The sequence below is a fragment of the Calliphora vicina genome, chromosome 5, assembly GCF_958450345.1.
Source record: "Calliphora vicina chromosome 5, idCalVici1.1, whole genome shotgun sequence".
NCBI lineage: Eukaryota > Metazoa > Arthropoda > Insecta > Diptera > Calliphoridae > Calliphora > Calliphora vicina.
In genome coordinates this window covers 61,583,960-61,611,490 of record NC_088784.1, presented here as the reverse complement: position 1 = coordinate 61,611,490, position 27,531 = coordinate 61,583,960, and the positions used below count along the sequence as shown (strand labels likewise).

The 27,531-nt window shown below is 29.8% G+C and overlaps 1 protein-coding gene across 1 annotated transcript in view; it reads right to left on the bottom strand.

The window, feature by feature from the left end:
* Positions 1 to 3,774: 3,774 nt before the first annotated feature.
* The window catches only part of Mid1, a 191,515-nt gene continuing 167,758 nt past the window's right edge, over positions 3,775 to 27,531 (bottom strand). Inside the window, exons 3-6 of the mRNA XM_065512788.1 lie at positions 10,331 to 11,328; positions 6,076 to 6,236; positions 5,219 to 6,014; positions 3,775 to 4,324 (exon numbers count right to left, since the gene is read on the bottom strand). Of these exons, the coding sequence (XP_065368860.1) occupies positions 3,775 to 4,324; positions 5,219 to 6,014; positions 6,076 to 6,236; positions 10,331 to 11,328 (2,505 nt within the window). The remainder of the gene's footprint in view (positions 4,325 to 5,218; positions 6,015 to 6,075; positions 6,237 to 10,330; positions 11,329 to 27,531) is intronic.

The window sequence follows — 27,531 nt, the reverse complement described above, 5'->3', positions numbered from 1 at the left end:
ATGAACTTATCTCTTGTTTTTTTTTAAATTTTATTTTTCTTTATATTTAAATTTAATTGTAATATATTTGTTTTTGGATTTTTTGTTTGTAATAAAATATGTTTGTTGTTGTTTTTTTCTTTTTTAATTTTATTGTATTTTACATTAATGTTTTATTTAACGGAATTTGTTTGTGATTTTATTTTATTTAAATACCTTTTGTTTGTGTTATTGAATTTTGGCAAAGGAATTAAAAAAATAGTAAATATAAAGGAAATTATAACCAAAAACTATGGTTGGCTACCGTTACCGTTAGCTTCAGTGAAATAACCGCTATCACTAAAATACAATTATCAAAATAATCGAAAATAACGTTTCTTTAAAAAAATTTAAATTAACAAAACTAAACGTATGTATGTATGTTTTTCTGACTAATTTTGTTTATTGAAATCTACATAAATTTCAAATGTTTTCCAGTGAAATATTGTTATCTTTATAATCCAAATTACCGTAACGTCTAGATTTTAATTTATTCGAATTGGTTGCCAATATGAAATACAATACTAATAAAATTTTTAAAATTTTAAAGCCAAATTGGTATGCTTAAGGCCTGTGCACTTAGAATACATTTTAGCCAGTATACATACATTTAAACTTATTGATAAATTGAAAATGTTTTGAATTCAAATCCTTCCTCAAATGTCAAAGGGCAGTTATTATCAATTTTAGAAATAGTTTCTATTGTTTTCAAATCTGCATTTGAAATGTGGCTGGCAAATGAAATATGTAAAACATATTTCACATCAAAATTCAGTAATTTTATTAGAATATATTAGAATAAAACAGAATATAGAATATATTTAACATACAACTGTTAAATTCTGTTTAAGTTTGAGATTCGGATAAATTAAGTGAAAATTACACAAATGACCGAAAATTTCGAATGCCAAAAGCATGTTTTAAAAAAACTAATTTCGAAAGTTCAAAAGACTTCCTTTAGAAAAAAATTTCCTTGCTGGCTTGCAATTATTTTCCGACTATTTTGTAAAATTCACAATTTATAAAACTGGAAGCAACTGGAATGTTTGTTGTTTGCAGAGCGAGATAGGAAAATATAAAATTCAATAATTCAATTATTTTACTTTTTCTATTCAAATTGAGTTCATATCTGAAATTCAAAACCATAGAGAAACAACAAGAGCGGAAACTAGAAAAAACTCAAACCAAAATTTTATTCAAATTAATCACACATACGAGTGTTGTTTTTGTCTTCACATAGTTTTATTTACTTATACATTCTTATCACTTAGGTTTCCGACAACTGAGTTAGGTCTTTGACTGGAAAGTTTCCGCTCTCTGTATATTTCTCAATCTTTGAAACTTTCTTAATGTTTGGGACAGTTTTTCAAAATTAAAGTAAAAAAATGGCTACCAATATAAAGTAAATGTGAATCTTATTGGAACTAAGAAAACAGGGAGTAAAGTTTATAAACTTTTTCGAATGTAAAAAAAAACTGAATCTTCTTGGAACTTAGAAAACAGAGAGCAAAGTTTATTATTTGAGGTCATGGTAAGCGACACAGCCGGTATATAAATTTTTCTGAATTTTAATATAAAACTTCCTGTGAAAAACTTGATTTGAAGTATATTAACATTTTCATTTATAAATTTTTTAGAAATCGAAGATAGTCAATGAATCAAGAATTATTAAAAAATGTTGATTAAAACATTTATCTAAAAAAACACGGTGCTACGATGGAAAAAAATTGGAACGACCCAGTGTGAGTTATAGGTCTTGCTGAGTATATTACAAATTGTGTCTAAAAATTTCAGAAACACCCTCAAATTCAGAGGTTATTCAAAAAACCGTTTTCTGGAATGTTCGTCTACTTATCGATTTTAAATATTTTTTGTCCGATTTTAAATATTTTATCGGGTTTGGAAAGAAAACTGATTACGCTTTCAAATTACCTGCATTTGATACATTTATGAGTTATAATAAAAATAATATTAAGAATATCTAAAGAATAAAATTTATTAACTTCTTTGATTTTAGTCGCTTTTCATTGCTAATATTGATATGAAAGCTTATAATAATGTATACAAATGTATAAAGGAAATTTAGTTCTTAACAAAACGTGGTTTTAATTATTCAAATCGGAAGAAAATTCGATTTTTCTTTAACAGATTTTTTTTAGTATTTTCTCCCCCATCGCATATGAATTAAAAAAAAAACAAAAAATATTTGTATAATTTTTAAATTACAAGGTAAATTGTTTCGAAAAAGTTTAATAACTTTTGCAAATATAAACCGATATAAGAATGTATTTAAAACACTGTGCAAAAAAATAGATTTTCATAGAAGAAATTAATTGTTGATTTTGAAAAATTACGAAGAAAATATCGGTCTAAAAATGTGGGAGTTAGAGGTACTAAAGTTTTTTGTACTAAAGTTTTTTAATAATAACTCAAAGTTTTGAAGGTGTTTCAAAATCTTTTTATCCCATTAGGTCGCTTTTAAAGTTCTGACAAGAAGTTGCAATTTCTAAAAATTAAATAAATACCCAAATTTGTTTCTTCTCTCGGATGTATCAAAAGGCATCAGTAAAGAGTTTTCCTATAGGGTGTATCAAAAACAGGTTGCACTTAGTTAATATCTAGCTGACCGAATCCGTTTTTTTTTCAACCGAAAATTTTAAAAATAGGAACTTCATTTTGGGGGGTTAGTACGCTTCGTTGGAAGCTTATTTAATTTAAAACATATGGGGTTTTTTAATTGAAATAATGAATTAAGTCCCCAACTTTTCGGTTTGCGGACTTAGTTCGTAGCGCACATCTGAATATTTGACACAAATAAAACAAATTAAAGTATTTTAATCGTAATAGAATATTTATGGGGATTCTGGAACACTTCCATTCAGATGAGTTTTCCTATTTTTATTTTACTCCATAAGAAGAAATATTTTCCTGTTTTTGAAATTAAACTGATATACAATTATAGATTTTTAACCATACAGATATTAATTTTCATTTTACAGGAAATTAAAATAATTTAACAAATTGAAACACTCCCATAGGGATGAGTATTTTTTACTTCGATTTTAGTCTTTATGCAATTTTTTCACAAGGAGGAAAATGTTCCTTCTTATATCCCAACATTTATATATTTTACTAAACTATATATTCATCTTTTCACTCAATATTTTAATTAATTTTCACTGAATTAACTTTTATCATACATATTTTTAATAAATAAAAAACAATTCGAATATATTCAGCTAGGTTTTATCCTTTTTAGATTCTGAAGTTTGTATGAGATTTAGCTGTTGAAGGTATTGGAAATTAATTTAATAAATAAATGAGGAATTTATTTTATACTGGCCAAGTTTAAGTCCAAACATAAACAGAGTTCCTTTAAACAGGTTTATAAACATTTGTTGACAATGTTTAGAAGCATAAAATAAGTCAGACCATTTAACAATGTTGATATACATATGAATATAAACTGAGTATATTCAGCAATGTTTATAAACATTGTTAAATTATGTAAATTATAGCAATAAAAATTAGAGTTGAGTACCTCATTTAATATATAAAATTATTGTTAATATTTGCCAAACGATTTTCGATTTTTTTTATACCTATATAATAATTTAGTTTCAAATAATAACATACTATTAGAATATTGACCATAAATAAGAATTTACCAAAAAAGCAGAAACATTTTAAAATAAAACCGAAACATAAATAATTAAATTATTTATAATACTTAATTACACCCGACTAAACAAACCACTATAATAATATATGTTGAAAAAAATTCGGTTGACTGCTGACGCCGCTCATAAGCAAGGACTCTGTGGCATAGTGATGATCTACCAAGGGATGAGGCGTTGAGGGCCGGCGCCATCGTCGCCGCCACCATCGTCTCCGCTGCCACCAGTCGTTAATATTGAAATTATAATAATAAAAGTAACGATAATTTGTTTTTTCACTATTATAACTAGTATTTGGACTAAAACTAAGATTAGATTTAATATTTTTCATATGATGATTATTATTGTATTTCATTTTCAAAAATGACTTAAACAATAACGGCATTATTAACATTATCAACATCCGCATTAACATTAACATTATCATCAGCATTATCATTATCGTCGCCATGATCTTGAGAATCAAGTCTGTCATTAAGATTAGCTTTAGAGTTGACGTTAACGTTTTGTTATTGATCAGTATGTTGCTGTTGTTGTTCGGCTTATATTTAAGACTAGTATAATTATAATTATTACAATAATAATAATGATGATAATGTTGATGTTGATTATTTGTAATTGAACTAAAACTATTTAAGATTTGTTGTTGGTTGTTATTTGAATTTCTATTACTATTATTATTATTATTTGTATTATAAACATTATAACTTATTATTATAATAGTTATAATATTATAATAATTTGTTTTGCTGTTGCTGCTGCTGATGTTGTTGTTGTTATTATTATTATAAGAATTTATTATAAATATATGAGTTGTTGTTGTTTTTGTTGTTGTTTTTGTTGTAGTAGTATTAAATTTAATTATAGAAACTTTCTTATAATTAATTTTCATTATCATCATTTTGTTTTTGTTGTTGTTGCTGTTGTTGTTCTTGTGGTTTTTGTTGTTATTAGTATTATTTTTGTTTAAATTACAAGTACTAAAATTATATTTAAATCTCTTTATATATTTAATATTATTATTATTAGTATAATAATTATTAATAATATTTTGTTTATTACAACTACAACTAAATATTTGTCTACAACTACAGTAATAATAATAATCATAATCATAATAATGGATTTTATATTTAAAACTACATTTATCCGTTTTCGATTTCATGTTCTTGCATCTCAAATCTCTTACAATTTGAGTGCAACATTTTCCATCTGTTGTTATTCGTGCTAATGATGGAAGAACATTCTTCTTCAATTTTCGTTTTCTAAGTTTTTGTCTTTTTTTAAATAAAAGTAATAAAATTTCTTTATAATTTATTAACAAAATCAATGAGGGAATTTCTAAGATTTTCAAATTCACTTGAACACTCGTACTATGTAGAATTTGTCGGAAATTTCTTACTGGCAAATGTTTCTCCCGTAAGGACTTTTGGTGTTGGGATGTTGCTGCTGCTGTTGTTGTTGTTCCGTTTCCGTTTGTTAACCAGTATATTATAATAATTCTACATTCCTTATCATCGTACCATAATTTGATGACTTTTTTACAGTTTCCCTCGTTTTGCATAATTTCGCGAGTTTGACAACTCTGGCACATAATTCCCCTTCTATAGGCAGTATTAGTTGTTTTGTGTTGTTGTTGATGTGTTAGTTGTTGCTGTGGCTGATCAGTTTTTTGCTGTCTCTTGTCCTCATTGCAGCGTCTCAATCTCATAGATCGTGCGCTATAACAGGACCACAGGCACAGCAGAGTACTCAGCCAGATTAAAAGCTTTTGAGCCTCGTTATTTTTGCGATACGATCCCAACATATCGGCCGATGATATATAATTGGTGGCATAGTAGGGTATGCAGCGACTTTGTACTGGTGGCAATGCCCGGCAGTTTTCCGAATTTGGATATTCGGGCATATCGTCGGCATCGTCGTCATAGTAAAAGACTCCGTCACAGAAGGCATAGTATTGTAGGCGTTCGGCTAGACGTGTGGCATTCTCGAATGCTGTATCATTACGCACCTCTATGGCTACGGTGGACATTTTAAGGCCATTCTTTTCTTCACCCATTTTCTGCTGTATCCTAGTTTCCACTCTTATGGTGGCTTCACTTTCAACACGACCTTTCGGTTTCATTTTTATATTTAAAACTTTCGTTTCTCTTTCTTCGCTTAGGAATTCAGCCTCTTTATCGGTTTCTGTTTTGTCCCACATGTCATTGCAGTACGTGCAAATGCCATTCGGCGAGCTGCTGCAATAGGTGTAGCAGCATTCATTGGGCCCATGGCTGGCCTTGCTCAATTGTTCTTCGGTCTCGGCTATATTGTAATCTGAAAATTTTGTATTAGATAATTATGTTAGGGGTGGTGACTTTTTTATATTTGACCTTACCTAAACATAAGAATGTTGGTTCGCCGGCATATTGTGTTGGCATCGATGGCGCTCGATCAGCTGGTAGGAGATATGGACATTTTTGCTCTACAGTTTGGCACACACTTAGGCAGGGTCGTATTCTTCGTCGTTTACGAAATTCAAATTCTTTGCGTTTTGATCTGAAAGATATGTTATGAGTAGATTGAAATAAAACACAATTCTTAGGAATATCAAATGCATATAATAAACGTGCCTATTTAGTATTGTAATATAAATGAGTGTTGGTAGAATTGTTTTTCCTGATACTTTATAGGTATTTACAGAGGACTATGCTGATTATTAATATTTGTCAAAAACTCAAGTATCATAGAATAGCCTGTCTATCCCGAGCATATAATAGCCTGCACTGAGTAAATCTTTTTTGGAAATTATGCTCCCAAGGTAGCAAAAATTTGAGTATTGCCAGGTAACTCAGAGGGCTTTGGTTTTAGCAGTATTTAGCTTAAGACCAGCCTCGTTAGTTTTTGTTGTTATATTTCGCAGATTTGATGCAAGCGTAGTCAAGGTCATCAAACGATCTTGCAGTCCCTATGTATTTCCCTTGCCGTTTTGAAGAGCATTTAGTAGAATTGCATCTAGAACTATATTCAACAGTTCTACTTAGCACTTTACGTGTTTAATGCGGCAGCTATCATTCTGGTAAATATACTTAATAAGTGAGATAAGTTTGAGCGGGACGTTTTTACACCTTAGTGCGTTCCAAATCACGCTGTTGTTTAGTTTGTCGAAGGCTTTATCGAAATCTAATAGAGCGGTGATCGACATTCCTCAGACTGCTCGACGACAACACGTAGACTGTTTATATGGTCGATAGTGGATTTGTGGGGTCTGAATCCCGCCTGTTCTTGTCTGAATGTTGGTGTCACCCTAATGGTGAAGTAGGGTATAAAAATATTATAAAAAAATTATTTGTAATACTATCGTGTAACCGAATGATTTCAATAATATTTTAATTTTGAAATGTATTAATACACACTATTATAGTCTGTAGTTGCCCATAATAATATCTCAATTGGAGTGTGTAATTCCTAGATGAAGGAACTGGTGCTGTGATTTGTTTGTTGGGATAGGATCCACATCTAATTCTATGATTTTACATGGAATGTGTTTAGACACATTGTTGGGAGTTATCCCAACAATAATATAATACTGGTTAGTCCCGATCCACACAGCGAAACATTTGCTGCAAAACAACCAAAATTCTCTTTTGAAACTGCATTCGTGCTTTTCAGTTTTTGACATGTCTGAACAAATCGAATAAATGTAGATGACATACTCAACAAAAGCATCATGTACATGAAACAGAGTACTCTTTTCCATTCCTCTTTCCCCCTACATCAACAAACTCAAATTTATTTCAAAAAATATAATTACTTAAAGGACATTGCCTTTTTCTTTCGGTGATATTATTATTTTTGATGATATTAGCAGAAAATTTGTGTCCACACGATTTGCATAAGACTACGTTTATAAAAATCTATCAATCTATTGATTATTCCTCTAAATATTAGAAAATTTTGACTACATTTGGCTTATATTTGAGGAAAATCTTTAGAAAGTGGAATATGGCTTTTTCGAAATATCCTTTGTTCAAGAATAATTTTTTTTGTTCAATATCCATTGTTCATAATAAAACGATTTATTGAAACTGAGCGATTTTAGACTATTCTGAAAACTCAAACTTGATGGGGGTTCAAGAGGCGAAAAGGGAAATTTATACTTTTTATACCCACCATCAAAAAATACTAGAATATATTGATTTTCAACACTTCGAAATATTCATCGCAGACACCAAAAGTATATATGTATATTCAGGGTTCTCATGAAGTTCTAAAACGACCTAGCTATGTCCGTCCGTCCGTCTGTCTGTTGAAAAAACGATAGGGCCGAAGGTTTGTTTGGTATTGAAAATGGACATTATCGGTCCATGATTTCATATAGCCCCTAACAAATGTCCCCCCGGAATACTGTTTGAGCAGTCATAAATATGTTGACTATGCGGAAATTCTGTAAAAATTTTGCACAAATTAGTTCTAAGTACTCTGAAATTATACTGTAAAGTATGGCGAAATCGGGCATCATTTGTCCCAAGTTCCCATACAAGGCCCCCTTCAGAAAATAATTTGAAGAATTATAATTGTCTTATAATAATTAATATCGTGATGATATTTTATTGGAACATAAAAATTTCTACCGACTTTTGTGAGGATCAGTCCACATTAGAAAAATATTTTATTGTCACATATTGATGGTGGGTGTACAAGATTGGGCACAGCCGAATATAAAACTCTTGTTTTCATCTAATTGTACTTATCTAATAATTTTAATTAATGAATTTATTTATAAGGGCTAAATGGTATTTTTTTCCTTTTAATTGTACCAATAACGTGGTACAATGGTACTTTTATTTAATATAATACTAAATTAATTAATTTTCCTACATAAAAGTATACTAGTGAAATGGGAATCAGGGATAAGGGTCAGAGTGAGACTGTTTCCTTTTAATGGTATCAAAAAAGGTTCATTAATGATACTTTTTGAATATTTTATAATGATCAAACTAGAATCATTGGTACTTTTTGAATTTTCTATTACAATGAACCTATAATCAGACAAATGTGATTCCAAATATGTAAGAATTAATCACAAAAGAGGAAATATATGGTCCGACTGGGTGAGAATTAGGGTGATCGATTCTTCGACATTTTTTAGAAACCGGTTTTCGGTTTCTTCGAAAAATTGCAATTTAATATAAACCGGTTTCGGTTTCGGTTTTTAATAATAACCGGTTAACCGGTTTTTTGGCGAAATATTAAAACGCCTAGAAATAAGAAGAAAATAACATTTATTTTATATTAAAGATCTCATACTTATGATAAAGAATATACATGTATTATAATTGCAAAAAATAAGACATTTTAAAACGCTTAAATACTTTTTAATTCTAATTTTGATTACTTCTTTTAACGTTCACAAGGTCTTCGGGTCAAATTCGACCCATTTTGATATTAAAATGAAATTTTTTCTAAAAGTGAGTGGTTGATATTTTATGAATTGTATTTAATATCAAATATCAATAACTACGTTTTAGAAACACAAATCTGCCAGAAAAATATCTATAAAATTTTTTGCACTTAAGGTCATTGGGTAAAATTTGACCTGGAGCTAAAATCTTGAATTTTTGTTACGCACAATTAAGTTAAATGTTTTCAGAGCTTTGGTAGCACTAACATATATCCGTCTCTTTTCATCATACTTGCTGAACATTATATTTGTATGAAAACTGGGATTCCCCTTGTAAATACCAAAGATGTTGTGTTCCTAAGATATTCGGGTCAAATTTGACACATTTTGAAATTAAAATTGGGTTTTTTCTAAAATGAGTGGTTGATATTTTACGACTTTTATTTAATTTCAAAAGTGAACAACTACGTTAGGTTTAAAAAAAATGGAAAAAATATATATTTTTTATTCAGGTTAAATTTAACCCGAAGATCGTTAACGTCAAATATTTGAAGACCTTATGAAGATTAAAACAATCTCATAGAAATAAAACACAGTATAAATGCTTTGGAGTATATCGAATTGTTTCTTTGTTTTTATATAGCTAAACATTGAAAATGATCTTTCACTCAGTGTACTTGTAGGACGTATATGTAGTTAACAAAGTATTGAGTAAGTTTTCAAGCTTTCCAGGCCGCTTGTGACATTTTTCTAAATATAAAAAGTCTTCTTTTTAAAGATTTTAATACACTAAAACTCATAAAATACACACTTTTAAAAAAAACCGGTTATTCGAGGAGAAAAACCCGGTTTCTTCGATATTCGAAATGTGAGCTTTTCAAAAAAAAAACCGAAACCGACTTAACCAAAAAACCGGTTATAACCGGTTATTAAAAACCGGGCCGATCACCCTAGTGATCCTTTGGAAATGCATTTAAAAACTGCAGAGCGGATTCGGCACGGGTTAACATTATCTGATTTTAATCAAGTTCTGCAGCAATCGTAAGACCACTCCTGCAAATTGTCAAAAAAATTGTATTTTCATGCCAAAAAAAGGCACCCTTGTATGTATTATTCGCTTGGTCCTTATTTTCACGGTTATTGTTTTCAACAGCAATATACGAGTGCTTATTATAAGCAAATAAATAGTTACTATATTTAAAAATGTACATAAATATATGTATGTGTGTATTTTGTGTAAATAATATACCTTTTTAATAATTTGGTTATCACTGGATTCGTGGCGTAAAAAGAATCCTCATTATTGGCAGTCGATATGAAATTAAAAGATTGTTGTTGTTGTTGTTTTTGTCTCTGCATTTGATGCATCGTTGACGATGCATGTGATGAAGACGGCGATGGTGGTGACGACGAGGACTTTGATGGCCTGTTAACAACTACATCGGCGTATATTGTAGTTGTTGTGGAATTATCACTGCGTTTTCGTCTTTTATTCGTTGATTTATGATGCAAATTAAGTCCAAATGCTGGCTCGTTAGTCGCATTAATGCTGTGTAGGCGTGCAGTTGTGGATCTTAAAGGATTCCTTGGACTTGTAGTCCGGGGATTGAGGGTGATGATGTCATTAAATATTAATGCCTGGGTAATGGTAGAGGGATGCAGTTGTTGTGGCTGATTTTTATGGTGAATTAAAATCGTTTCATAATGAATGTCATTAATTTTACTGTTGTTATTGTTGTTGCTGCTACTGCTGCTGCTGCTGTTGTTATCAATCAATATATGATTGATAATATGTTGTTGTAGCTGTTGCTGCTGCTGTTGCATTTGTATGTTTCTTCTTTTAACACGATGCTGCTGCTGTTGCATGTAGAAATGTTGCTGATAATTGTTGGCATTATATTGCATGTCATGTTTGTTATTGTTGCTGTTTGTAATAAAATTCGATGTGGCTGTTTTTGTTGGCATTGCAGATGACATATCTGTTCCATTTTTATTGTTTTTATTGTTTGGTGATGTTGCTGCGGTATGAGAGGTAGTCATGTTTGAGGCCATGGTGGTATTGTAGCTGTTTAACGAATTGCTTTGAGACTTATGCGACTTATTTGGACTATGCACATGATTGCTGCCACCACTCGCCACACTGGTACTATCAATTGTGGTGGTTAAGATTTCTGGTGGTCTCATCACATCGCTGGTCTCAGCAAAATATGGCACCAGTGTACTGCAAACCCAGCGTCGATAAGCTTCCTAAAATTATAACAATATTACACTAGATTAGTGGAAATAAATCTTAAATTTCAATATACTTTAGAGATTATTAAGGCCTCAAGGCGTAAACTGTTTTAATGTGTCTGTCTAGTCAAATGCAGTTGTTGTTCTCCTTCATTTTGCCTGTTGGCCAATTTAGCCATTCATTTCATTTTTAGTTTATCGCAAAAATAACACGAACAAAATAACTAAAATTCCCCAAGGCCCAGAAATGCTACTCAACTCTACACTTTCCACAACAATTGATACCATCATCATCATCATCAACACTATAGTTTTCACATAGATACAGACACACACACACATGCTCCTACAAAAACGCCAGAAAACACTTGATCAAAATTTACAACACTTCACTTGTTCAAATTGTCTCTGGGCAGCCATTGAATACGTGCTGTGATCAAATAAATAAGTAAGAAAACAAAAAAACAAGCAAAACATGTGGGCCAGTTGGTTTTGGTCACACATAGATGAATTTATACGCCAGTAATTGTGGACTTGGGATTTAGAATTTAGTTACTTAGAGGCAGTCAGTTTTAGTTATAAACCCTCAACGTTTAATGTTCTACTAACAACATACATATGTAATTACTAAGAGATTTAGCTACATATTAATAAAGTATTGTAATATTTTAGAAAATTATGTTATTGCTTATTTGGTTTAAAAACAACAAAATATAATTTCATTTTGTGAAACAGTTTTATTTCAAAACTAGTAAGTAAGTCAGACCCCACTATGTAATATCCTGCACTGATTCAATGAGTAAGACCATTTTTTGCTAAATTCCAATGATTTTTTCGTGAGTGATTTTTGAAAGTGGGCCTTGTATGGGAGGTATAACTAATTATGGACCGCTCGTAATGAAGTTAGGTCGCGTGATTTCAATGAAATAATTTGGATACCAATATTTATATGGGATTTGTGTTCGTTAAAGTGATTTCGGAAGTGGGCCTTGTATGGGAGCTAGGATTACATTCTACATAGAGAATACAGATTTGTGATAGCAACCGAATTTGTTGCCAATCGAATGATACTTAGTAACCGAATTTTTCAGTTGTGGCTACACAATTTGAGAAGGGATAACAAAAGTTTGATTGCTTCAACCGAAATTCTTCTTTATTAACTAACAAATTCCGTTGCTATCACAAATCAGTTTTCTCTGTGTATTTATATACTTATCTGTCCAACATTTTTAAGACTTTTATATGGGAGCTATAATATGATTTCTTTGTATACAGTATAAAACAAATTTTGTGTGGAGGAATTTTTGGAAATACCTATATAAATAAGAACTTTATCAAACTCCTTATGCACAAAATCAATATGGTAAAATCAACCAATAATTTTTTTAATAAATGTAAAATATTACTGTAGAAGAGAACGACTGTTAGTTAAATGAAATAAAGTTGATTATAAATAGATTAAATTCGAAAATTTTTATAAGAAATTTACATATATAGAGTATCAAAAATGTTACAAATATTTCATCAATTAAAAATAAAGATTTGTTTTAATTATTATAGAAAATACCCTAAAATTAAATATAGAGGTAAGCGGTCTTAGATTACAGCTAAAATGTGGGTAATTGCTAGGCTATCCATATTGTTCGATTTCATTTAGTTCGAATAAAACGAATAATTCGAATAAGAGATTTTAATTTGTTCCAATAATTCGATCAAACATTTAAAATTATTCGAATAATGTCTATTATTTTTGAATAATGCAATGTTAAGTGTTTCCCTTCGAGTAGTCATTTGTAAATATCGCTTTCTTCTGATTTAACATTTTAAACATAAATGATATGAATAACGACCCTACAATTTCTGTTTCGAAATCCATTCCAAAATCACTAAATAATTTAATAAATAAATAAAATTTGTTTTTAGAGCTATAATTTCTTGTGTTAACATTTATATATTTGTGGAAGAAGCCAGCAAACCCTCATCTACAATGACTGAACTCTCTTTTACTTTAGAAATTCGTGGATTTAAGAAACAATTTCATATATGTAGTATTTAAAAAAAAAACAAATTAAGTAACATAAGTAAACATTTTGAAAAATTGGCAAAAATATTATTTTTATACCCTTCACCTTAGTGAGAAGGATATATATAAGTTTGTCATTCCGTTTGTAATTTCCACAATATAATTTTCCGACCGATTAAGCCATGTCCGTCTGTCTGTCTGTTTGTCCGTCTGTTGAAATCAATTTTCTGAAGACCCCAGATATCTTCGTGATCCCAATCTTCAATAATTCAGTCAGACATGCTTTTGAGAAGTTTCCTATTTCCTATAAATCAGCAAAGTCGGTTCACAAATGGCTGAGATATGAGTAAAAAACCAGAACCACTTCGGTTTTTGACCTATTTTTGACCTATATCTGGATTATTAAGTCATTAATATAGACTGTAGATTCTCTACTACTTTATGCTTTGTATTTTAAAATTATTTTCAATCAATATTGCATTTTTAATGTTGTAAAAACTATTTTATAAATTTTCTTTCGATTTAAAATTTTCAAACTATCTGTTTTGTCTGTTATGGCATTATTAAATAAATTATTTTAATTTTTAAAAATGCGTCTTCATTTATAAGACAATATGGATATCTTATGATATTTCAAAGACCTTTGCAACGACATATACAAACAATTTAAAATTTAAAAAAAAAAAATTGAAATAACAATTCGAAAAAAAAATTTCCAAAAAATTTAAAAAACAACTTTAGAAAAAACATAAATTTTGTTTATCTAAAAATATTTAAAATTTTTATTTTTAAGTATAATTTGGAGAAGGGTATATAAGATTCGGCACAGCCGAATATAGCTTGTTTTGTTTTATTGGATTATTCTACAATAAATTATTTGAATTTTATATTTGTTATTCCAAAATGATAATTTTCAAATTATTCGAATAATTATTCGTAAGAAATTGTTCAATTATTCAAACGGAATCCGTTTGAAAAAGTAATTTAAAAAATAGCGGTATTCAAATTTAGAGTAAAAAAGCAGAAAAGCTATTTGTTGAAAAACATTTCAATTTCTAATGTATTTTTTTTGATATTGTGCTCTTTTACTACGTTACCAGGCCAAGTACTCTACATTGTGAATACCGCTAATATAAACTTCGTCGTGAAGATACAAAATGTCTGTTATGCTTATCTATAGAAACTGTTATACACACAATTTTATATAGAAAATACTATTTTACACAACGTTTTATACAGATGATAGTATAATTTTGCTACAGAAGATACTGTTATTAACAAAATTTTCCATAGGAAATACTAATTTACATAAACTTTTACTTTTTGTCGTTTCGTTTTATAAAATTAGGCCCTAAATCAAACCACATAACACATAGTGTTGTCCACCATTTCATCTTTACAATTCAATGGGTTCTTGAGTATGCTCAATTTCAGTATTGCTATGCCCCCCCCCCATATTAGACTACCACCATAAATATGTGACAATAATATAATTTTTTGATATAGGGGTTATATGAGGGGGTAGGTAGTTAGATTTAGGTTTATATAAAATATGTTTATGTCCAATTTCATCATGATATTAATGTTCAAGTGATTTACTGAGGGGGACTAGGGACAAATGTAGCGCGAATTTCGTCATACTTAATAGCAGAATTTCGGAGTACTTAGAACTAATTTGTGTAAAATTTTATGAAGATTTCAGCATAATCAACACGCTTATGACTGCTCCAACAGTATTCCGGGGAACATTTGTATGGGGGCTAAGTGAATCAACTGAGAGTATTTGTGGGCAATTTTTGCCAGCTATCTTGTTTCGTTTGCGCCCTATCGTTATTCCAACAGAAAGTCAGACGGACGGACGGACATAGCTAGATCGTCTTATAAGGACCCATAATATTTAATCCTTTTTGGGTCTGAGATGAATACATATTTCATTGTGTTACAAACACAATCAGAAAATCAATATACCTCAATCTTTTTGGGTTGTGGTTATAAACATTTTCGAATTTGTAGGATTAATAAATTGAAAAACTCTCAAAGAAAACTGACGCCTTTCAATAATAATACCAATTAAATGTTTTAAATGATTTACCCACCAGGTCATGGCCCCGTTAAAACCCATATAATACATACATCTCCTCCAATAAGTAAAAAGGTTTGCAAATATAAATTGGTATTAGCAAAGTTCAACAAATTATTGCTCCTTACTCAGCCACACACAAGCGACATAAATGCATTAAAATATATAAGTTATAATCATAAAAGGGCATTAAGTTTATCGCAAAACAAACCTCCTAAATAAACAGCAATAAAATTACAAAAAATAAAGGAAAATACAACAAAAAAACAAACAAATATAAAATATTGTTATAATTTATTAGACACTGAACTTTAGAGGGAGAGCTAAATGATCACACACAGAGGCAAAGACACAAACAAACCCAGCAGTTCTAGGTGATTGTTCAATTGAACCTATATGGATTACGAATAGACTGTCTACTATCTTGTCCGAAGTAGCCAACACATTGGATTCACCATACCAGTTACATACAGTCAGTTACCTTACTAGCTGTTAACTGGGATAAGCTACAAAACTACAAAAATTTTAAAGTGTATAGGTGCTAATTGACATCAAACAGACAGTTAATAAGACATCTTTTAGACAGTTTTTTGTAATCAAACTTTCCTCCGACAACTATATAATAAATAGTTTACTTCTGGTGGGTAAAATAATTACTTTCTAAAGTTCAGTCAAAATAAACGATTGAAGTGACTACACTCTAGGTTACTTAGAGATACTGAGGTGGCAATTGACTTCGCGATAGGTTGGCTGGGATGTATAAAGTAACGAATTGATTTCACTCTACACTACTTGTCAAATGACCCAAAATATATCAATTGGAGTTAGCCAAGTGATCAGACATTTGTGTTAATTATTGTCTATAAGGGATACATTGACTACTTGCTTAACTGCTGGGGTACTGTCTCTAAGGGATACATTCACTACTTGTAAAACTGCTGGGCAGTCACTATCTCACACACTCAATTGTACAGCACCGAAGAAGTAATTAAACAATTATCAAAACGAAATGTCTAAGGACAATAAACTTATATGACTCTCGATAAATAAATAAATATTAAAAATTATAAAGACAATGACATCTCTTTTATTCTCTTTGGAGTTCACAGTCATACTTTTAGTTTTAGTAATAAAATTAATGATGCTGACAACAGGGTTTTTTTTATTTTGAAATATTTATTGATGGTGGCATTTCAGCGGGGAATGTGGTGCAAAAGCTGTAAGTTTATGTCCTGGGTGTTAATAATTAATTAGTGTATAAATCATAATGAAAAAGAAAGAAGCTTTTCTACTTCACAGTGCTCGTGTAAATAAGTATTTCTGTTTTAATAAATATGGGGTTTTTCCAGTTAGTTAGTTCAAACAGTTTGTGGGTTCATTGCAATTAGATATCAATCATTTTGGGAAAGTTTCCTTAATGATTTAAAGCGATAAGGCAAATAATTACATTTATAATGGGTGGTATCTTGACTGTGGTTAATGTGGGTTTAATAAAGAGCTTAAAGTTTGAGAACAGATTCATATGTCCTGGTTTTAGCTTTATTTGTAACTAAGATAGTTGCACGTTAAAGAAAGCTGAGGAAAATCGAATCAACAAATATATCGTCCGCTTAACAAAACAATAGTGTATCATTTTTTTGCCATTTCGAAATAATTGAGTTTAAAATTTTCGTGTTACATAGTAGGCATCTAGAACAAAAGTAATATTTCAATTAATTTTTTGAACCACTTTGTGGAAGTAGAATTTCACCAAATTTTGACCACATATAGAATCAGTTATGTAGATTCTTATTATGCTATAAAAATATGATGGCGTATATGCTTATACACTATTATTTTATTGAGGGGACGATATAATTGATTAAAATTAGCAATACATTTGATTAATTAACACATCTCATTAGGCAACTTAGTTATATTTTACGTCTGGACTATATGTAATTAAAGGTGTAAGGTCGCTCTGAAAAGGCAGACTGCACTATCACGTAATTGCTTAAAATGTTTTCTTTGAGAATCTAGATGTATTAGGAATTCTTGCTTAAAGAATCACTATGGATCAACAAACGTTTTGAAAATAAGCCCTTGATCATGACTCTATCCGGGTTATATTTTCAAAAATAAGTTTGGAACAGAGTTCCTAAAATCTCGGGAAATTTGTACAACAAAAATGTGTGACGTTGCGTTCAGCCTGCAATCGATTAAAATTATTTTTGTATGAAAACTGACAGTATAACTATGTTATAATGTATGAAACAAATCCATAGCTAATACTGAACTATATTTAACATTCTATAAGTTGTTGTTTTTGTAGTTGCATCATAAAATCTTGGAGTTCTGGGGGTTCTGCATGTTGTTCAAGTCCAAGAAATTGTGCGTCTTCAACAGGATTAGTCCATGAATCCATAGGACGTAATGAGGTATGGTTGGCTGAACAGTTAAACATAACAGCTGGGCATAAGTTGAGGGCGGCACGGTCTATGGGGAACCAAACCTTTTACGCGGCAGAATCTTCTCGGCATCTGCTATCGGTTGTGGGATTATAACATTCATACGGTATCCTGCTATCGCGGAATTAATTGCGTTTCTGTGAATGTCGTTCAAAGCTGTCATATACGAGCGTCGATCAAATGGATCCTGCACATTCCTCTATATGATCTCCTCGTATTTCCATAGGTCCTGTCTGACATGCCTTGTGGCTAGACTCCAACTGTATGATGTTGAAGTTTGGATCACTCCTCCGGTGACATCCCAGAAGGAACAGTTGCATCGACAACACGTTGTGTTCCTTGACCGGTAGAACCTTGGTAAAGATGTTGTTTGGAGGTAACTTGAAGGCAGCCTTAAGGCTGCGTTTTGACAGCTTTGAATATTTCTCCACTGAGTATCACTCAACAACAACATTCTAAAAGTCATTAAGTTTGATTCAAAACTGCACCAAAACAATTTTTGTAACTATTCTTTATCCTAGAAAAGTCATTGTATTCGTATTTCTACTTATATAAGTAAATTTCGTTAAACGTGCCGTTTATCTAAATAAAATTAATTTCATTGAATATTGAGCAGTATAAAAAGAAGTTCACTGACATTTATTGGCCTTAGGAAACAAATAACCAAAGGATAAAATATAAGCATAAAGTAGTCTTGTATAAAAAACTAAATGAATAAAAAATCAAAGGTTATTGAACGGATGTTAAGAACAAAGAAAAGATAATAAGAGTTTTCTAACGAAACACGTATTATAATTTCTTTAGACAGGCTCAATGTCTATATGGAGCCAACTCCTTAAAAGGCATATTTGTTGTCAAAACTAGTTTTACGAAATATTAGGATGATAAAGCAAATCTTTGATGAATTGACTCTAAAATTGTTTAATTATATGCTCAAAATTTGACAACAATCTAACAAGTCTAACTTCTTCATATATAAGGGTAAAAGTAAACATTTTTGAATATTTAAGATTTTTCACACGAATTTAATGAAATATTTGGTCGAGTCACAAATAGGGTTTGGGGTTTCCCGGATAATTTTATTTCCCGGCAAACGGGAATGAAAAATTTCATTTCCCGGGAATTATTTTGCAACTAGAAAAATAAGTAAAATAGAAAGTTATTTTATAAAATTGTGTAATTTTATTAAAAACAAAAAGAAAAACTGTACATTACAATTCCATTGTATTAACCCAGATAGCGCTGGATTTTTTTTTTTTGGGAAAGTTTAATTTTTATTTCGGAACGTAAATTCCTAATATACAATTAAACCACAAGAAACTTCTTTTATCAGCTGACGCTTTAAGGTTCAGAAGCTTCATAACATGTAATAAACAATGAAATTTAAAAAAAATGTAAATACACGTACAAACCCGGTTTTTCCGTTTTTTCCCCGTTCTTTTAAAAAGATGGTTGCGCTAAGTGGGTTAACATAAAACAAACTAATCATTTGGTAGGAATATGTGGAGGTCATTTGTTACTATAAAATAAAATATTATTTCATAGAAATAATGTTATATGTTCGTCATAGAGCTATTTTCGAAAAAAATAGTTTTCAAAATAAAATTCGATTTCTTATAGTAGCTACTTGAATCAAATATAGCTAACTCCCGCCTAAAAAGACTTTCAGCATTTGATTTTTAGGGTTTAGGGTTTCCTTTGGCAATATATGTAGATTGCTTATTCTAATTTGTTTTTAAAATTTTGCTCCATTGTGTTTCGGATTACCATCATCGCTTTGAACAGGTGAGAGAACATTGTAGATAAATATGCGTTCATACATTAGCAGTCCATACATTTTTAACATTGTCTTTGTTATATTATAATTTAGTTGATTATGCTGTGAAGTTTTTAGATAATTTATCAATAATATAAATCTGATGTTATATCGTTTATTACATTACATTTTTGCATGGGCCATTTTTTGAGAAAGCGTAGAATTTATAGATGACAGCTGTTCATAAAGATTGAAATGGTTTTATTTCGGCTTAATGCTTTTACTAATATTTATAAATTTGGAACAAGCTCTTCATCAAACAAAGATGTTAAATTTGAATATATTAAAGTGTTCTTTTAATTAATTTTAAATTTCCCGTTTTTCCCGGGAATTCCCGACAATAATTTTACGGGAAATCCCGGCCGGGAATTCCCGGACCCCAAACCCTAGTCACAAGGTATCCTATGATGTCATATTGTTATAATGCTCTAATATTTCAATACTCGGCGTGAAATTTCAAAACAACATTCTTATGTTTTTTTGAAGTTGCAATTTTAAGAATATCGCAATTTCACTACATTTGCTAATAAAAAAGGAAAACTATAAATATTTTCGAGCTCTATGGTCTTCAATACAACAGAATTGCTATAGGAGAACCCCTGCATATTTTTGTTTCATGGAATATTTCCATTGAACTTGTGAGTAATAAATCCGTCTGTTATAATTTTATGTAGTTATTGTTTTTATTGTTGCCGTAGTGTATTTTTCTGATAATAAAACTTAATTAACATAAAAAAGCGAAATGCCGAAATAATGAATAAAAAGGACTCTCCATAGAAAAAACAACACAATGAGAAGAATTGCAGAAAAGTCAATGAGTGAGTAAGAAGCAAGTGAGTAAGACAACAATAAGTAATATGTCAAAATGATAAATATGGCGCCATAACTAATAATCATAAAAAAGCAACAACAAAATTATTCTATAATACTCATACCCGACAAACGGACTCATACAAACTCATTCACTTGCAGTGATGACTCAAATTGAGGTATGACCTAGGAGTTTTGGCCGACTGTCCCGAACATTTTATTTCACCCATTATTTAGGGTCACTGGTTTCATAATTACCTACATGACTAGCTAATTTAATAACATATAAACTGTAAGTAATACACAAAAGAATATGATAATCGGCCAAAATGATAGTTGATCCCATAATAAATTATTTGAAGCAAGTAAAATTTCCCTGTCTTTAAAATCATATATAATGTTTTTAATATACAAATAGACATTAAATTTTCAAGAGTCGGTCAATTATTTTTTTCTAGCTATCATACGCATTTACACACAATAAAATTCAGCAAAAAAAGTTCCATGTAAAATAAATGCGTGATTTTTTCCAATTTTCAGCTTTTATTTTGAAACATTTGTATAATCTAAATTTATTCAGAGTATTGTTAGCTATGAACTTTTCCGGTCTTTCTTGCAACATATGGATTCCGCGTCAAAAGAACTGTTCAGCTTTTGAGACCAAGAAGGAATCAAGCCAATATCGGATACTCTGTTCTGAAGTGAAGCGTATCCCAGAGAGAGCGTTCTGCATCGATCGATACAAATAATAGTCGATCGTAGCATGGTCTGTACTATAAAGCGGGTGAGGCAAAACTTCCCAACCACTGGCTGATTGGTCGGGCTTCACATACGATCTCTTACGCTTCGGGTTATCGTAACGTAGAACTTCAGAAATACATAATCGTCATTCATGGTCTTTCAGCTTCAATTGGTAACCAATTGAAATAGCTGATTGAGTAGCTCCCAATGATTTTGCAAGCTCTTGTTGAGCTTTACAACAATCTTCATGCAGTAATGCCTTCCATTCTTGGTCTTCAAAGTTTTTGGCTGGTATAGGCGATCTTTGTTTACGGTATCAAAACACATTCACCATAAGCTTTGGTGAGCAATCGGTGTGCCTCAGCGGCACTTTTTTTCGAATTAAAGAAGTAAAGCAAAAACTTGCCGCATATGATGTTATTTAACTTAGTTTATACGTTTTTTAAAAACATTGAAACCTAACTAAAATTCACAAAAATAAAATCATTTTTTTATTTGCTACCTTTACAGAATCTCTCATAATTCTCTTAGCAGATTACTAAACAATCTTCCATAAACTTGCTTAAGCATTTAATAAACATCATGCCAACATTATGTCCAAAATTCCTTTATTTAAAATTAAAAAACACAAATTTTTTTTACCAACAAATACGAACAAAAGCTAAACAAATCCCAAACTTAAAACATTGCTAAAATGTTTGAATAAGTACTAAATAAACAGACAAAAACAACAGTGTGAAGTATAAAGGAACATTTTTAAATGCAAAATTTTTGTGTGTCAATTAAGTATAAAATTTGAATGAATGACTTAATGACAATAATGCCATTTAGTACAGAAACACATGCTTGTATGTATGAACGTAATATTAAATGTCACTCATATAGACATATTTACATATCGTTACCTAAAACGCTAAAGGACCTATCATCGCTTTTTAAAATTTTACAGGAGAACGATTTTTTGTGTATAGGTTTAAAATCAAAACAATCGCATTTTTACTGTAATCAAGGTTAGATTATTATAAAAAGTAAGAAAAAATAAATCAAAACATAAAAAACACCCCATTCTAAGGTTTATTGTGGAGTGAATTGGTTAGTTTACTAACCACCCTGGAGGTTGGCATTAAAAATAACTATGATAAAAATTTTTGTTTCGTATAACATTTTTTGAAATCGAATATTTTTGACTAAATTCTCTGACCAAACAACCGAAATATCAAAGTAACACTGAATTCAATGAACAATAAACACTCTGTGCTTTTTTTTTGAATGTGTGAAAGTCTCTTAAAAAAATTGATTAATTAATATCTAAGCAGAGCACCCTGACGGAAAAGTTTTGGAAAAAATCATAAACGATGACTTCAAAAAATATAATTGTTTAGCAAAATGGCAATAGATGCCAATAAACTATGTTTTAAAGACTATAGAAAATGTGGTTAGTAAACTAACCACCAAACCGCAAAGAGTGAAAGGTGTTGAAGTAACAAATATGATTTTCTTTCTTTAATAAAGTTATTTTTTAAAAATAAAAAGCTAATAATTTTTGAAGACATGTATCTTGATGCGCTGTTTCAATATCCATTAAAAACTCAATTTTGAAATTTTGCATTTCAGGTGATATTCGATGTTTAATATTTTCGATGTTCCCGTAATCTAAAATTATACCATTAAACTACAAAATTAACAACCAAAATAAATATTAAAACGCATTAACATTATTTTTTTTTCAAAATTTATTTCTTTACCCTGATTAAAATCTGTCATGATAAATGTCAAAATGGTTGACAAAAAATTATTAGGTACAGTCCCCATTTATTAGTATTATTGCTTCGTTATAACAAAATTATTAGTGCTTTTGCTCAGAGAACTTTGTCTTGAAAACAAGCGTCGTTAATAGTTATAATAAATATTTCTAAAGTGTAGTAGTGGGTTAAAGCACGAAAAAATACCCTTGTGGACAAAAAATTCCTGCAGTGAAGGGTTAATTTTCATAAAACTCGATATAAATTAAAATACATATTACTGAAGAATAGTTTAATTTGGTCATTATCATATAATTTTATTATATTTATAGTCAAATTTATATGTAGCGTAAAATGGGGATCAATAGCCATAGGGGCATATCTGCCAACACCGAATAACTTAAAAACCGGGTAATCGATTTTGTTACATTATGTTTTCGTTTATCGATTATTTACCGTCCGTGAAAGTTGGAAAGTTTAATTTTACATATGATTTGAGGCAGATGCGTTGAATTTTTTGTGATACAAAAAAGATAGTGGTTGATGATAGTAAATAGTTTTTTCGATCATTTAATTAGAAATACGAAAAAAATTTATATTAAACCTAAAAACTCCCCCTGGGGCACATTCGCCAGATACAAGGAGTCCCTGTGATATAGGGCAAAATGTTGATAAAATATAGAAAAAATCAGTCACAATTTGTTTAATTTTTATACCCTTCGCCATGAGTGGCAAACCTCGATTTTTGGCCTATTTTAGATCTATATCTGGATTACTAAGTAATTAATATAGACAATATGGATATCTAATGATAGATATTTTAAAGTCCATTGCAACGATGTATATAAAGCTATAGCAAGTTGGAACTAAAATGGGTCAAAATCGGGAAAAATAATTTTTAATCCGAAGTTTTATTCATCAAAAATTTTTTTTGTCATAAATTATTTTTCCAAAAAAAAACAATTTTAAATTTAAAAAAAATAAAAAAAAAATTTGGAAAAAACTCTTAAAAAAAATTAAAAAACTACTTCGAAATGAAAAATTTAAAAAAAAATTTTAATTTTATTTACCTAAAATATTTAAAAAAAAAATAATTTTAAGTATAATTTGGTGAAGGGTAACTAAGATTCGGCACAGCCGGATATAGTCCTCTTACTTGTTTTTTGTTAAATTATGTGATATAAACAATAAATATCTAGTTTATTATACTTTATTATTTTAGAAATGACAATTCTGCCCCATCCCTTTGGCATATTTACCTCATGGGTGGGCTGGTTTCGAAGTTTTTGGTCATTCTAGAAATGTTGAAATGAATAAAACTAAGGCCAACATATCTAAGAACAAATTTAAGAATATTTATTGTGGTTTTAATTTGAGATCGCTTCAAAAAAGAAGTGACGCTGTTCCCCCTTCTACCCTATTCGAAATTGCGTTGAATTGTATTTTTGACTTAGGTTTAATATGTGTTAAATATGTGCAAGTTTTTGTAATAGTCATAGTTCAATAGAACAAACAAATTTATATTAACACATAAATTTCATCTATTTTATTATATTTTAAATAATTTTTATATATGAACACTGAACCTGAACTTTTAAAATCACAGTCATTTTGACCCCAAGTACTCTTAAGGGTTAATTTCCATTTTTGTACTGTTATTGTAAATAATAGACTTCATGTTACATTTTTCTTAAGTTTCATCAAAATCGGCCAAAAAATATATAACATTTCGCTATGTTTCCATTAGAAATTCGAAATATTGAAAAATTTGAGCTTTGACTTTCACGATTTAAGGGTTAACGTTTTCCGATTTTAGAAAAACTTTCAGACTATAATATAATATTCTGAACAGATTTTATTTAAAATTAATAACAGTAAGGAAATTGGGCTCATTCGCCAAAATATGGCCAAAAAATTAGTTTTTCTCGAAAATCGCAAAATTTATATCGCAGGTACGGAAAAACTATAGGAGGTATTGACATATTATTTTCACATTTTTATTTCCTATTATGTTGTAAGTAAATCCCCATATGATGATCAAAAAATTCTGAAATTAGTTTAACAAAATTTTTAAAAATTTGAAATTGGAGTTTTGAAACTGCAGTTAAAAAAAATATTTTTTTTTGATTATACCTGCGAATAGGTTAACTGTATCCTATGAAGATGAAAACTCATATAAAAGTAAATATAGATTAATTTTAAGTAAGAATTAACTTTTGTTTTAATATTTCTCAAAATATGTTAATTTTGTTCCTACATTTCTTGTTCTAGTGACCTGAGACACGTTAATGGCCTGGCGATTTTTTAATAACTTTAACATTTTTTAACCAATTTTTGCCTTTTATATTTCATTAGAACGAAAATTACGTACACATTTCGATTCTTTTAAATTAAATTTGCAAAAGTAATTACTTAATAACAAAATTTAAAAAAAAAACTGAAAAAATGCATTTTTCCCCTTGTAAATGCACCTCAAAACTTAATCGAAAGTCGGCACGGATTGCCCTTCTTAGAACAAGCTAAACATTTTTTTGGTGGTATTTTAGGTCATTACAAAAGTTTTCAGGGGATACTCTAATGAACAGGTTTGCAATGTTCAAGAAATTCAAAATTATGAACACGTAAATTAACAACGCAGAAAAATTATCTGAAATTAAATATTAGAAAATAAATTTGCTTGAAATTCGATAATTTCAACTCGGTCCTCATACTAACTCGTAATAGGTACAATTATTAAAAATTGTACTTTTAATCCTCATTTAGTGTTTATTAGATTCGAGAACAATCTTTTTTAATTTTTTGAAATTTTGTTAAAAATAATTATGAAAATGAAAAATTTTTGATTTGATATAACCAAAAAAAATATAGGGCTAAATTAAATACAAAAACTATTTTTATTTGGATTATTTTCCACATTAAATTTGTTTAAAATATTGCTACTTTGACCGAAAACTCGTAATCCTAATAAAATTTTACTAAAATTATAGCAACTGATTTTTAGATGACGGAAAATAATTTTTGACCTTGGAAGCATTGGATATTTGAAACTCCAATATTAGGGCCAACCTAATGTGAAATACTTATTTCAATGCATATGTATAAAGCACTTCAGTGCATAACAAAGCTAGTTTATCCGTCAGTCTGAACTTGTAAATCCTGGAAGTACAAACACTTATTGAACTAATTATATTCAACAAAATCATTCAAACCCAGTCTCATTGTTCTTATTTTTTTTGTATTTAAAATAATTTTTTTTTGACGATGTCCAAATTTTCAATTAAACTTAAATCTCATTACAGCCATTCATTATATTACAATTTATGCTTCAACTTAAGTAGAATCAATTTATCACCATTAAATATTTTATCACAATCTCATCGTACTCATACATCAGCTGTTTCCAATACAAAGAATCTCAAAAAATGTTATGCTCTCATATACACATGATTTCCATTGTGCAGAATCCAATCCCTTAAGGATTTCACAAACTGAACATACTGGCAACATGTAGTAGCAGACAAAAGCTTGCATAAGAAATGAAAATTAAAAAATAAAATATATAAAGAGACAACAACAAGAGTTAATTATACCGTGGGCATAAAAGAAATTTAACTGAAAATGAGTGACAAAATATTAAAGTGTTTGTTCATAATGTTCGCTTGCTTTTCCATTAAATCAGTGTCTGTTTGTTTGTGTCTGTCTGAGTTTTTGTAGAATATGAGGAAAAATGAGCCTTTACATTGTAGCACGAGAACGTATGAAAAAAAGTCATTCATACAATAACCCGGTGATAAATATGCCAGCATAAAAACAACAAAAATCTAACAATCCTGCACAATACCAAAAACAATACGGCCAGGCCAACCATCACAAAGCCGATGTTTTATTTATACAGCCCGGGGGAATATTTTAAACGGTACTTAAAGCACTGGGATGGAAAAAAGTCGAAAGTGAGAAAAATGAAGTGAAATAAAATGATGAAAAAATGACGAAAACAAAAGGGCAATGTTAACAGAAAAGATTTGGCGTATTTATTTGTTAGAATATGTACGAGTATATTAAAAATGGTCATACAAAATTAAAAGTTTTTCACAATTTGGAAATTAGCTTCTGTTTGGCTTTTATATAGGTTCAAAGTTCATATTTATTTAATAAATGCGTACAAAGTACCTAAAGTAAAACTGTTAGATATATTTTATAATTTTTGACTTCATATTGTTACGTTTTTACCTTTTAAAAACGATGGTTTATTTCTAATACAGTCTCTTCACACAAACTAAACTTTAATTTTAGTTGCGAACATCGATGCATTATTTTCCATCCCTATAAACGGGACCACCCTGATGTACATATCTAAAATTGAATACTTGTAGTCATATATGACTGCGTTGGATTTGATTACGTGTCTTCGTATGTATATGACCTGGAATGTAGAATGTTTCTCTCTCGTTGTTGTTGCTATTGTTCAAGTATTGAGTTATATGATGACAACCAAGAATATTTGCGTTGACACGTGCAGACATTATGGTGAATTTGTTACTTTTAAGTTTTATGTTTTC